Here is a 12,707-nt window from a genome sequence, read left to right on the forward strand (position 1 = left end):
ACTGCACACTCGCATGTTCGCGCGCTTTATATGCCTCGCTTATACATACATAAATCTGTTATTACATAAACATACGCCGTGCATTACTTTCGAGTTATCCTCGAAAAGCCCCGATTAGAATAGTTCACTGTTTATAAAGACAAAGATTAGTGTCTTTCAATCTTGTATTTATCATGGCTAGTAGATTAACATGTCTCTTTTTTTATAAGTATTTTGAACGAAACGAGCATCGCGTTTCGATAGAAAACAATAATACGCACATTTGGGTATAATAATCGAATTCTATCGAATCGTATCTTTTTCGTTGACAAAGTTTGTTGCCTTGACCAAAAAAGGGATTAAAATTTTCCATCTTTTCTTCGTTTTTACACCGTGAAGTTTTCTAACCAGGGGAGAGCTCGCTAACAAATAGGGTTGCGTCTTATTTGTTGTTTTCGTTATGCGCATTTTTTACTATATATAAACTTTGTTTGCCTTTACACGAAGAAACAATATTACATTCACGGAATCGTCTTAAAACTGCGTTTTATCTTTAACTATATTCTCTTTTTTTTATATAATATACACGGTACACCAAGAAAGATATACGTGTGTCGTCAAAAGTTACTTATTCATCTGTTTTACTCTTTATTTTATCATTCTGTTTTACAAGGCGTCTCTGCTTTCGCCCGATTGTACCGGAATGTCCTGAAGGCGATTTTTTTTCTAGCGTCTCTCACAGTTTCTTTTCTTATTTTTTTTTTATTTCTCTGCTACTCAGTTTTACAAAAATATTTGTGAGATAAAATAGGACAATTTCTTTGCTTTTTTTCATTATTTTCGTATTGACTAAAAGATATTACCACGTGGTTAAAAATACGTTTGAAAAAGTGATGCGACTCTAATGAATCACAAGGTACATTATTATAGTGTTCATTGGTTACCAGAAAACTGCGTATTATGCACTTGAGATTACGAATTTCATCATTAACCACGTCTATATAGTCAACGAACAAAATACTAGGTAATAAACTGTAAAAAATAGATTCTTCGACTTTACTATATTAACGAATGCCAGTGAAGACGTTCAGTTTTTTTATTCTTTCGTTTCATGTAGAAAAATAAAACTTCTTGGTTTTTCTACCTAAGGCTTGGACACACTTTCGTATTTTTTTAAATTCACTGTCTTTACAGGGTTTGTTTCGCATCATTATGAGAGTAAAAAAGAGCGAAAATTTTCGTAGCACAAATGCGACAGAAATTTGCGTCTGATACAGTTACAGCTCTTGTGAATGAAGTATAATTGTTCATCGCATCTACAAAAGTTGCAGTTATACATCTTAAATTTACGTTCTTTATATGCAATTAATTTCTAAATAGCTGCAGTATCAGTATAGTGGAAAGATTTTTCTAAAAATCGTCGAAAAATTTTCGATTTTTAAAACATGCCTTTTTTTAAGAACAGATATGCAAATTGTATATATATTTTCGTTATTTAAGCGGACAGTTTATTTTTATATTAACGCTTAAATCTTCTAAAATATCGTTACTAATTGCTTTTGAAACATCTTCCAAAATTTGATAAGAATCGATTCGCGGTATCTCGAGTTTGAGAAAAAATTTTCCACGAGAACAAAAAATATTGTCAGTTATAAATGAACGATATGCAATAAAAACAGGAATGCTGAATCAGGAAAGTTCGCGATTCGTGCTAAACCTAATTCTTGTATAGACTTCTTGAAATTAGAACAGTAGTAAATACAGTAGTAGTTTGGAAAATCAACTCGCTAGACGGGAAAGTAAATTCAACTTTTACAGGTTGCTTTTTTTATACAGTTACGTACATAGTTGACTTCGTAATTATTGAGTAATTACACTAATTGGCAATCAAAACTCGTGTAACCGCTGAACAGTGTAACTCCGCACGATTTAACGTGCGCAATCCCGTAAAGCAAAACAGTCGAACCGGCCTCTACTTCAACGATACACCCGCAATTTCTCATTTATCATTTTGTGATTTTTATGCACATCGAACTAATGTAATCGACGATATTACAACTTAAGGACGTCCTTCCGCGCACACGTGGAGACATTGAATTGCGTTTTTGTCATTTGTCGAAATAAACATTAATCATAACATTTTCTAATTCTCGTAGAACACCGACAGTCGTATGTACTCTCTCCTTGTGGTTTCACGCGCAACATATAATAATATTATTGCGATGCGTTTTTGAGTTTCTGTATGATGTACAAAGTATAATAACGCGCGAATAACGCACGACTTAAGAAAAATAATCTACGCGTAGTTCAATTAACTCAAAGCGATAATGCGGATATCTCGTCGTGCCGTTAATCTCTTGTGTATGTACCATTCTTGATATTGTACATTATACATATATATTATATACATTAAATCTCTCCAAAAGAAAAGTTATTGTACTTGTACGCATATTATTCTTACATACTTGAAATGCAAAGGAAGATAAACTCAATAGAGAAAGACTGAAAAACTGGAGGCTTATGTAGGTACTTGCATTTGACGAAACTGGATTCAGTCATCAAAAATCTCGTTTCTTATTCTCTCCGTTACTTCTATATTTATACTTGACACAATTAAAAAAATGTTGTGGACGATGCCCCTTTACACTCGCGTTACATTTGACACGTATGAATGCCGTTCTTAAGAGTAATTCATACTCGAATTAAGTTTCGATTATATAACTATCAGAATAAAAAACGCCCCTGCATAAACATTTTCGTTCAGTAAAACAAATTAAACGTCTTGGTTTGTAAACAACTGTTGGTATATCACAAGTTCTCGTGGAAGAATCATTCCAAGTTCGTGTAAACTCTATTACGTATTTTTAAAAGCACGATGATTTTTAGTTAATTTGTAATAGATGAAATCATAAAATCCTTTAATATAATAAAAAAATCATCTATTAACCTCGTTAGTATATAAAATTAATTGATCTATCTATTTCAGTCATCAAGGTCAATTTATTGTTGACGTCATCGTGATATAATAGATTGACCTTAAAGATAAAAATAATTAATTCCATATAATAATTCATGAATCATTATTGAAAACTATCGACCCTTCATGATTGTAACAATTAATTGTACGCGCTGTAAAACCAATGTTACAATAAATAAACTTCTAATTATCGTTTGTGCATCAGATGGCTAAAACCAGGTCGATCGAAATTGGAGCGATCAAAATGTACAGTTTAATGAAACAAATAATTGTAAGTATTTGTGCGAATTGCGCGTGCGCTAAAAAAATCTTTGAGCGATAGAAATTATTTTATGGAGAGGCGATTTTTATATATCCTATATCCTCAACGCACTTTCATCATTTAAAAACAAATATTCAAAAATACAGCATCTACACATTCATGGAAATACTTCTGTGAAAAATTTGTGAAAAATTGTGAAAAATTTCTCAAAAGTGTGGAAAAATTTTAATTTTCATGTAAAAAAAATGCGAAAACTCTTCGAAGTTTTGGACAGCTGTAAAAAAATCTTGACAATTTTGTCTGAAAATTCATACCTGCTAAGGTATATACGTAGAAAATAATTTTCTTTGCCAGTGAGGATAGGTATCATTCGGATTCAAATGACTGCACGAATTTCCGTAGTTTGTTCATTTAAGATTGTTAAAAATGCGTCTCTGGAGACTCCGAAGCGGTTAAAACATGAAAAAAGTACGTTAAACCTAAGCCAACTAAGTTTTAATTAGACTGGGTTACCCTGAAATGATTCGAAACGAAGTTTTCACGACGCACATTCTGGTGCATTCGTGAGTTATGGAATCGTTGTCAATTGGAGAACGTCGACAACACCAGCACAGTTTCAAAACTAAACCAATCTGTGTATTAAAATCAACTAAAAAGCACTACGTTGCAGAGCATTAACGAGAAATCTCCAGCGTATACGCGAATACGAGACGAGTTCTTCGATCGAAGCTCATCTGCGTACGCTTAAAGAGCCTCTTCCAAAAGTCTAATGTAAAAGCTAAGAGAGAAAAACGAAATTCGAATCACAGTGCTGTACATATGTAGCTCGTTTTTTTTTTTTTTTGAAAATCCTAAGCGTCTGAGCCTCTCATATACGTATTATGATAAAACAATAATGATAATAATATTGATATAATATTAATCGTGTTATACATCGTGGACATCGCATGACAGCGTTTATACGCGTACGTGTTTGTTTCTGTGTATAATATAATAAGTATATTATGTGTGTGTGTGTGTGTCGGTGTAGTGTCGCACGATGAGCGGGGGTGACCTCGTGTTTAGAACTTGTACTGGGTCCCCCCGGGCCCGTCTCATTCGGCGGGAGTGCTTGCGGCCCACCTGTCGAATTCGATGCCCGAGTCGGGGCTGAGGCCTAAATCGATGGGACTGAGGAAGCTCGTCGCGGGACAGGAGCATGGACCACCGGGTCGGCAGGCGCCGATGCAGCGCTGCTCCGGGCCGGCCGAGCTTTTTGCGCTGCCGGCGCTGCGATCGCGGTGATCCCTCAGCTCGCGCTCGAAGCTGTGCAGCTGCTCCATAAAGTGAAAGTTGGGCGCTATGTTGGACTTGCGGCTGCGCACCAGGTTGAACGCGTCGTTCAGGCTCAAGCTGCACTTGTGCATGAGGTAGGCGACGGTTATGGTCACGGAGCGTGATATGCCCGCGAGACAGTGCACCAGCACACCTTTGTCCGAGTTGCGCGCCTCCTCTGTAAGAATAATCAGTCATTTTTACCATCATTAACTCGTTTATCTCGTTTCTCTATTTTACGCGATGACAATCTCAAAGCGATTACAGAAACAAACGGAGCCGTTACTCGTCGCAGCCTCTCGGCACACTTCCCAGCCCACGTAAATCAAGCTCGGGCCAAAGAGTATAGAAGTAACAAAAACGTCAAGGCGGAAGCGGCCGACGAGGGGGGGAAAAAAAAAACAACAACCAACGCACCGGATCGAAGAAGCGAAGCAGAAGAGGAGAAGTCAGTCATTGACGGAGAGCGCGCGCGGGGCTCTCGAAAGCGAAAGGAGCGACGTAGGCGTCCGATGTTTAGCAGTTCCCGGCGCGTGAACGAGCGCGCCGCACCGGACGTCCGCTGCTTAATTGTCCCTCTCTCTCTCTCGTCGTCGTGTGCGAGCGCTCGTTATCCCTCTTTGCTTATGCTACACGTGGGAAAAAGCTGCAGCGGGCAGCCATTACGCAGCCCATTGTAATAATAAACGCGCGTACGAGGGCCTTTCTTTTTAAACGGTGACGAGGACGAGCCGCTTATTATCGTTCGCTTTCACTCTGTTTGTATACGCGGTGTCCCGGGTGTACGCACTCATACACACATACACCATATCTTTCCCTTAGCGCAGTCAATTTCATTGTCCTTTCAGAGAGAGAGGGCCGCGCGCACAATTTCATTAATGAAGCGTAATGCGCGTGCGGCGTTTTCGTCATTCCAACGTGGGAGAGGACTCGCGCATGAGAAAGTCGGCTGTGCGTCAAGCGCGTCCTGCGCGTTAATTGAAATTGCTCGGTGGGCGACGTGCAGACTTTTTAAGAGTCGTCTCCCACGAAAAAAAAAAAAAAAAAATCAGCGTTCCGGCCAATTTCCTGCTGGGCGGAAGAAGGGCCAAGACGACGAAGAAGGAGAAGCCTTACCGATGAATTGTATGGCTTGTGGGAAGAAGCTCGCAAGGTTCTGGCTCCAGTGATCGCTTATGGGTATCTGCATGTACTTGATTGAGCCGGCGCTCTCGAAGACGTTCGGCAGGTCCGGCGTGACGTTGAGGATGTACTGTATCCTGTGGCGGGCCAGCGCCTCGCTGTCTTCGCTGTTGGCCGCGTTGCCGAGGTACAGGTGCGGCAGGATCTCCACTGGGAAGTCCTTGTCCTCCTCCGGGCCTAAATTCAACACGAGCGCGATTTATATGATAGTTGTTTGCTTTGAAAATTAATTCGAGAACGAAAAAGCAAAAAAAAGCCTGCCCACTCACCAATGGAATCGCAGGTGCTGTCGCTATCCGAGTCGGAATAGGCCCTCGTGGGCGGCGTGGATATCCGCAGTGACCTGAGTCCCATGAGTTCGCCCTCGTTCGTGTCCGGGTTTATCGGTCCCTCGGTACAGTTTTGACTGCCTTCGCACCACTCCGGGTATCTGTCTCTGAAGGCCGCGAATCCACCTATAATAAAAAAAAAAGCATCCATTATCAATTTAGATCAGTGCAACCATTGAACATTCCATGATAAAGTTGCAAAACCACTATACAAACGCAAACACACACATATACAGTTCTCGGTTAGATCAAAGAATCTCGCGCGTCCCGTTCACTATATATGCAAAAGAGCGCGCGAAATAGCGGAACAGCACCGCATCGGACGTAGGCGTTCCGTGAGCGCAAGTATACGCGGCGTATTATGCACGCACACGCTCTTTCTCTTTCTCTCTCACTCTCTCCACACACTCGAATGAATGGGCTCGTACGTATATGCGTGCGAGTGTACGCGTCCCTGGACGGAATCCGAAGGTGGCGAGAGAGAGAGAGAGAGAGAGAGAGAGAGAGGATAAAGGACGACACGTGGGAGGGCCAGTATACTCCATTATACACACGCGCACGCATAGTCTCTCGTGGAGGAAAATTTGAATGAGGCGAATCAGCTCTCCGCAGCTGATTTTTCGATCCGCGACAAAAAAAAGAGAGAGAGAAGACGCCCACGTGGAGATTTCGCCAAAAAAGAAAAAAAAAGAAGAGAGAAGCCACTCCCGCTCAGCGTATATATTAGAACAAACATCACGTTCTCATCGCGCGCATATCACCCAGCCCCCTCGCTCGTTCGCGTGTATAATAAAAGGGAGGATCCCACGCGCGCGAAAAAAAAGCCTTCACCCACATTGAGAGAGCTTCGGAATCGCGCTGAAGTAGCCGCCGAAAATTTATGTCCGATTAATTATCATCGCTCTGTGTGTGTGCGCGCGCGAACCTACACAGAAACCACACAGACGGAGGCGTTTAATCCCCAGACTGGGCCGAATACGCTGCAAGGCTGTCCGCGAAAAGAGAGAGAGAGAGAGTGCGAGGGTGTATAGAGCGGGAGAGAGATCTATATAGCCAGAGCTGCGTGGGAGATCGCGAAAGAGAAGGACAGACAGGAACTCGCGGGCGCCTTCCCACACGAATCAATATTTCATTCACAACTTCCCCCCTCCCTCCCCCCCCTCTCTCTCTCTCTCCTCGCTCTGTACTCGCGCGCAGCTGCTGCTGCCTTCGCTCTCCTCGCCGCTCATGTACTTTATTCGAGATGCCTATATAGGTATATACACGCACAGCGTATACTTGAAATTTCCGCCGTTAAGGTATATATACCCACATCGCGCAATGTAAAACTCTCTGGATTAGCTGCCGTAAGAGCCGCGCGCGCGCACACGCACTGCGTGGGTGCGTCTCCGCCATGCTACTGATACTATATACTACTACTACCACAGCCCCGACCTTCCAGTCCGCCCCCGCGAGAGAGAGAGTGAGAGAGAGAGAGAGAGAGAACGTTATATAGTATATTCGCGACCCACTGCGCGGGAGTGTTATATAGAGACGTATAGGTATGCGTCCGTGTTGCGCCAGCCCACACACACACACACACACACACAAGGATCGAAGCTCTACATACCGAGATCTTTCGAGGAAAGCCGATAAAAGCGACCCGCTCGCTAATTATAGGCCGTTTTTCGCGATGCGATTCGGAGCGTGGGCAGCTGTATAGGAAAAAGTGCTAAATTTCCTCCAAGCCCTTGCACACAGACAGACGCGGGGGGGGGGGGCTATACAGACCGAGCTCCGCTTTCGCCGCGCCGATCGATGAAGCCCTCTCTCTCTCTCTCTCTCTCGGCTCTCTGCGCCCCACGTTATACCGAGTTTTATCGTCTACGTTTATATATGTATACATCGTAGGCGCATACACATATCAGTGATGTAATTATCGAGCTGCACACTATACTGCCCCGTTTCACTCGTCACCATGCAGACCTATACAACGTGTGTGATCCCGAGTGTGTCGCGAAGCGCGTTCGGCCATCAAAAGTGTCTTTGTTTTCAGCGCTTGTTTTTTTTTTTTTCCTTCTCTCGATCGGCCCAGTGTGTATATAACTATATATACGATGCACAACGGTCGAGTATTATTTTTAAAGCGTCGGGATGAATTGGAGCGTGCGATGGCGTTAAGGATATATAATATACACACATGAGAGCAAGGAGTAGGCGCCCTTTCGGCCGAAGGTCGAGCAAAAAAAGGGATGTGCTCTCTGTGCCCCTGTTTTTTAATTGAACGCGGATGTGTCCGCGACGATCGGCGGCGCGAACGTCTTTGTACCGACAGGCTCTGTTTATAAATAATATAACACTCAGACAGTGTACGCGATATTCTCGTCGATTTTTTTTTCCAGCTTGTGGCGTTGACGTTCTAGCGATGGTGTAGAGGAAGCGGCGGCAAGGAATGCTTAGGAATATCCTTTTACACTTGTCGGAATCGTCAGCTTATTTTTTTCTTCTTCTTCTTCTTCGACTTACAGACGGACATCGGAGACAATAAGCGTCGAGTTATTCGCAACGTTTCTCGCAAACTCCCACATCGACGCTCGGTGTAGCATAGCAGCGGCGCCGGAAACGATGAAACGCGCGAGCTCAAGAGAAACAAACCCAGAGAGTCGTGTAAACGCGGACCGAAATACACGTTACAAGATTATTACCGAGAAAAGGCGCGTGTGTGCGCGCAGAGAGCGAAGAAGAAGAGAGAGAGAGAGAGAAAACGGAAACGGAAGCGGAAACACTAGAGTCTCGAGCGGAAACCGGAAAAAACCTAGAGAGAGAGCTGCACACACGTGTGTAACGAATTTTCTCTCCCTCTCTCTATGCGCTGAATGAAGGCCGAGGAAATATCGGCTTCTTCGCGTGACGCTCGAGCATTATGTGCAGTAGCTCTACGGGTGTCATTCATAAGCACGCCGAGAATGAATAGTCGCGGTGAATGAACGCAATGGGAATAGGGAGAGAAAGAGAGAGAGAGATATGGCGAATTTTCGAAGAAACAATGAAGCCTTTGTCCCAATGAAGGGTGAGGATTGCTCGCGCGTCAGTGTGTGTGTGTGTGTGCAAGGGCTGACCTACATTTACGATGAGATTCGCGTGGATTTTTAATTCTCTCTCTCTCTCTCCTCTCTCGATCTCTTAATAATATACTCTAACTCACTACACTTCGGCCTCTAAAAATAACGGCGTTATCTTGGGAAACTTCGCTCGGTGCTTCTATGTATGGATCCCCGATTACATCAGCCGAACCACCTGTATCTTTCTCTCTCGCTCTCAAGATTCCGTATAAGAATACGAGCAGCGGAAATAGCTAAAATCGGGCGAGTATCGATCGAAAAATCCCACACGACATGATCGCTGTGCGCCATGAATATTCCATCGACAAAAACAAAAGCGACTTCCGGTATATACAGTGACACACACGAGAGGCTGACCTCGCAGCGCTGTTTACATTTTTATAATACTCGCGAGCGAGCAAGCGAGCGAACGGCTCGAATGTAATTATTCATTCACCGGCCGCTTTAGCCTACATCCTACACACACACACACACACACACACACACACACACACAGAGGCGGACAGACAACCCTTTTCATGAATCAATAGCATCAGAGCGACGGCAATTCTGAGAGAGAGAGAAGCGTGTAAGAGGGAGAGTCGAAATGAATCGGCTTCGTCGTCGTTGACAAAAGGAAGAGATGAAAGAACGAGTCCTCTAGTGTATATACCTATACCTGTGCTGCAGCCCGAGAGAGGCGCATCCGGGCACACAGGCCCCCTTCGGTATATATAACGCGAGATTTATGGTCAAAATTCCCGCTGAAAGAGAGAGAGAAGCTCGTTTACAGGAAAATCGACTTTCCTCGTCAATCGAGCCTTCTTTCTCTCTCTCTCTCTTCTCGTTGTCTTCTTCTCCTTCTTCTTTGAGGGGCTCGAGTGGCTCTCGGACTCTCTGTTGTTGTCGCTGCTGCGGAAGGTGCAGCAAGCCGGAGGTACACTACACACACACACACACACGAGTGCTTTTCTACGAAGCTCCCGTGTGGAAAATTTACGAGTGCCCGGACACGAGATAATGAGCTCCTCAGTGTCTTCTCATTACAGCACGCAGTGTATTGAATGAATCCTCATTGTTTATAATACTCCGAAGGAGGCGACTCGATTTCTTTCGAGGAATGAATGGGCGCGCGTAAGTATACCCGGAATCGAGGACGTGTGTACACTTACGCACCAAATAATTCTCTGCGACGTAATTATTAGACGATTGATCATCGGACGTGATTCGGGTCAGACACTGATGTACACAGATAAATAAGAGATATATAGAGGGAGAGAGAGAGAGAAAATACCGACCTTGCAGCGTAGCGACGCATCCGCCGCAGCTCCTGAGTCTCCTGGCGAGTACGTGAATTGTCTCTCCCTGGTGTCCGGCAGGTTCGGTGGAATCGCCCACGAGGACGAAGCAGCCCTTCTTGTCGGCGCAGCTCTCCTCCTCGCTGACCCCGAGCAGCATCTCGACGCGTGACCTGAGCTCCAGGCACTTGATGGTCGAGAGCAGCTCGACCTTGCCCGCGGCTAGTCTCCTGAGCATGATGCTCGGTATCGCCAGAGCTACGGAGCCCCTGATGTGGCTCTCGGCGTACTCGCCGCCACCGCGACAGTCGAGCACCAGGAGCCTCGTGGTCGTCTGCGACGGGCCCTGGCAGCGGAGCTCCTTGAACAGCCAGTCGCTGCTCACGAGACCAGTAGACTCTTGTCCCTCGTCAGCCGGCATCTTGTACGTACGTGTGTGTGTGTGTGTGTGTGTGGATGCACGAAGAACGAGAGTATGCGTGTATAGTACACGCTGTGAAGTAGCGCGCGAGGAGCCGATCGATCTCGGGGGAAACGCGCACACAGTCAGTCACGACGCTGCCATCCAGTACCGAGAGTAGCTACTGCTGCTCTGTGCTCATTAACGCGCGCTGCTGCTGCAGCATCGAGAGGGAGAAGGGGGAGGACAGTGCAACTCGCTCGCTCTCTACCTACGCTCTTTCTCTCTCTCTCTCTCTCTCTCTTCTTCCTCCGCTGCTGCTGCTGCTGCTTCTTCTCTTCTCCGCAGCGTCCGTCCCTCTCTCTCTCTCTCTTTTTCCCTCAGCTCTCTCGGATGCTGCCTGTTGTACTCTTCGACGACGAGGCTGCTGATAGCGATGATTTTGGCATAGTCTCCGCGATACAGGCTTATCGATCCGCTATGCGACACGTTTTTCCGACTCAACTCCGCCGATAAGCCAGCAGTGCACAGCAGCAGCTCGCGGGCGAAGCGATTCTCCTCGGCGTCCGTTCTTCTTTTTCATTCATCGGCGCCGCGAACGCGCACACGCACTCCGCACACACATATATATATATACGTGTCTCTATCAATCGTCTATAGCTGTCACACAAAGGTGCAGTACAAGCGCGCACAACAACGAACAGAGCGAGGCTCTGCAGAACGACTGCGACGTCAGAGTCGAAAAAAAAAAAAGAAAAAAGCCGCTGCTCCTGTCGAGGTTCGCGACGACGAGTGTTCAGTGCGCACACAGAGCAGCAGTTCTCGCGCGGACACACGACACTCAGGAGCAGCCAGTGTAGAGCGACTGAAGGCAGCAGCAGCAGCAGCTCTCGGCTCTGTACACGGGCTATAGCTCCGTCTCGCTTCGACGAATGGACGCTCTCGCGCGCCTACACATACTCACGCTTCTCTTTCTCTCTCGTACACTCGCGCTTCCTCTCTGCGCAGAGGCAGAGCCACGCCTTTCGTCTCCGCGCGCGGACGTTTTCGTGTCGCGTCGTTATAGCTGCAGATTTTTCGACTCTCCGCTGCACGCGTAGACGAGGTTCTTGGCTTTTAAAAAACTCCACGGCCGATAAGCGCAGATAGACGTTTTTCCGTGCTGCAGCGGCAGGCATTTAAAAGTATACGAAGCAGGTATATACGCGCCTAGACTGCGACGAGTCTTTTGTCGAAGCGTATATACGCTAGAGCTCGTGATATAATACACGGGTCGGGGAGAGAGACGGAGAGTACATGCGCGTAGGCGAGGGAGGCCGAGGATTGGCGGGGAATCACGTGGTTCGGCTCGGGCTCGGCCAATCGGCCGCGAGCCTGACGTCACTCCATTGACAAAAGCTCTTTTCATTAACGGCCCCGTACACTTGTCCCATTCGCGTCTCTCTTCTCTCTCCCCGTGTGTGTGTGTGTGTGTGTGGGTTTGCGAGGATGGATGGATGCGTCCTCGGTTCTCTCTTCCTTCGGAGGGGAAATTCCGGCGAAACGGGGGAGGATGAGAGGGCAGCCCTGGTAAATGGCCCGTCTCTCTCTCTCTCTTTCGCTTGTGGATCGAAGAACGCCGTGGGTGAGCAAGAGAGAGAGACGCGTATATACGTGTGGGTGCTCTCGACTGCAGAATGAAAGGAGCTGATAGTGCGCGATTCGGCTGCTGTGGGTGTGCGAGGGAGCGTGGGTGCACGACTCTCTCTCTCTTTCTCTCTGTATGAAAGAAACTGATAGCGTAGCGTGCGCGCGGAAATGCCAGTGGGAGAGAGAAAATCGTTGTATAATGTAATAACGTAACGGAAAATTTGAGATTCACATATATGCCGTGTGTATAGTTATAT

At 45.8% G+C, this 12,707-nt stretch overlaps 1 protein-coding gene across 2 annotated transcripts; it reads right to left on the reverse strand.

The window, feature by feature from the left end:
* Positions 1 to 546: 546 nt before the first annotated feature.
* Positions 547 to 12,037, reverse strand: LOC100680219 (dual specificity protein phosphatase Mpk3). Of its 2 annotated transcripts, none has more exons than XM_031921378.2 (4): positions 11,786 to 12,037; positions 5,984 to 6,169; positions 5,649 to 5,891; positions 547 to 4,710 (listed from the first exon to the last, which is right to left on the reverse strand). In XM_031921378.2, the coding sequence occupies exons 1-4, from the start codon at positions 11,997 to 11,999 to the stop codon at positions 4,313 to 4,315; spliced, it is 1,041 nt and encodes a 346-aa protein (XP_031777238.1). In that variant the 5' UTR covers positions 12,000 to 12,037; the 3' UTR covers positions 547 to 4,312. The 2 variants fall into 2 exon arrangements, with proteins under 2 accessions (XP_031777238.1, XP_003423935.1); XM_003423887.4 differs by having other exon boundaries at positions 10,422 to 12,034.
* Between the last annotated feature and the right edge of the window lie 670 nt (positions 12,038 to 12,707).

Source organism: Nasonia vitripennis, chromosome 1 (assembly GCF_009193385.2).
Source record: "Nasonia vitripennis strain AsymCx chromosome 1, Nvit_psr_1.1, whole genome shotgun sequence".
Classification (NCBI taxonomy): domain Eukaryota; kingdom Metazoa; phylum Arthropoda; class Insecta; order Hymenoptera; family Pteromalidae; genus Nasonia; species Nasonia vitripennis.

Coding starts and splice junctions, on each gene's coding strand:
- LOC100680219 (XM_003423887.4), bottom strand. CDS start 10,842: ATGCCGGCTGACGAGGGACAAGAGTCTACTGGTCTCGTGAGCAGCGAC. Junction 6,170..10,421: donor ATGCGTCGCTACGCTGCAAG/GTCGGTATTTTC, acceptor TTTTTATTATAG/GTGGATTCGCGGCCTTCAGA. Junction 5,892..5,983: donor CAGCACCTGCGATTCCATTG/GTGAGTGGGCAG, acceptor TGTTGAATTTAG/GCCCGGAGGAGGACAAGGAC.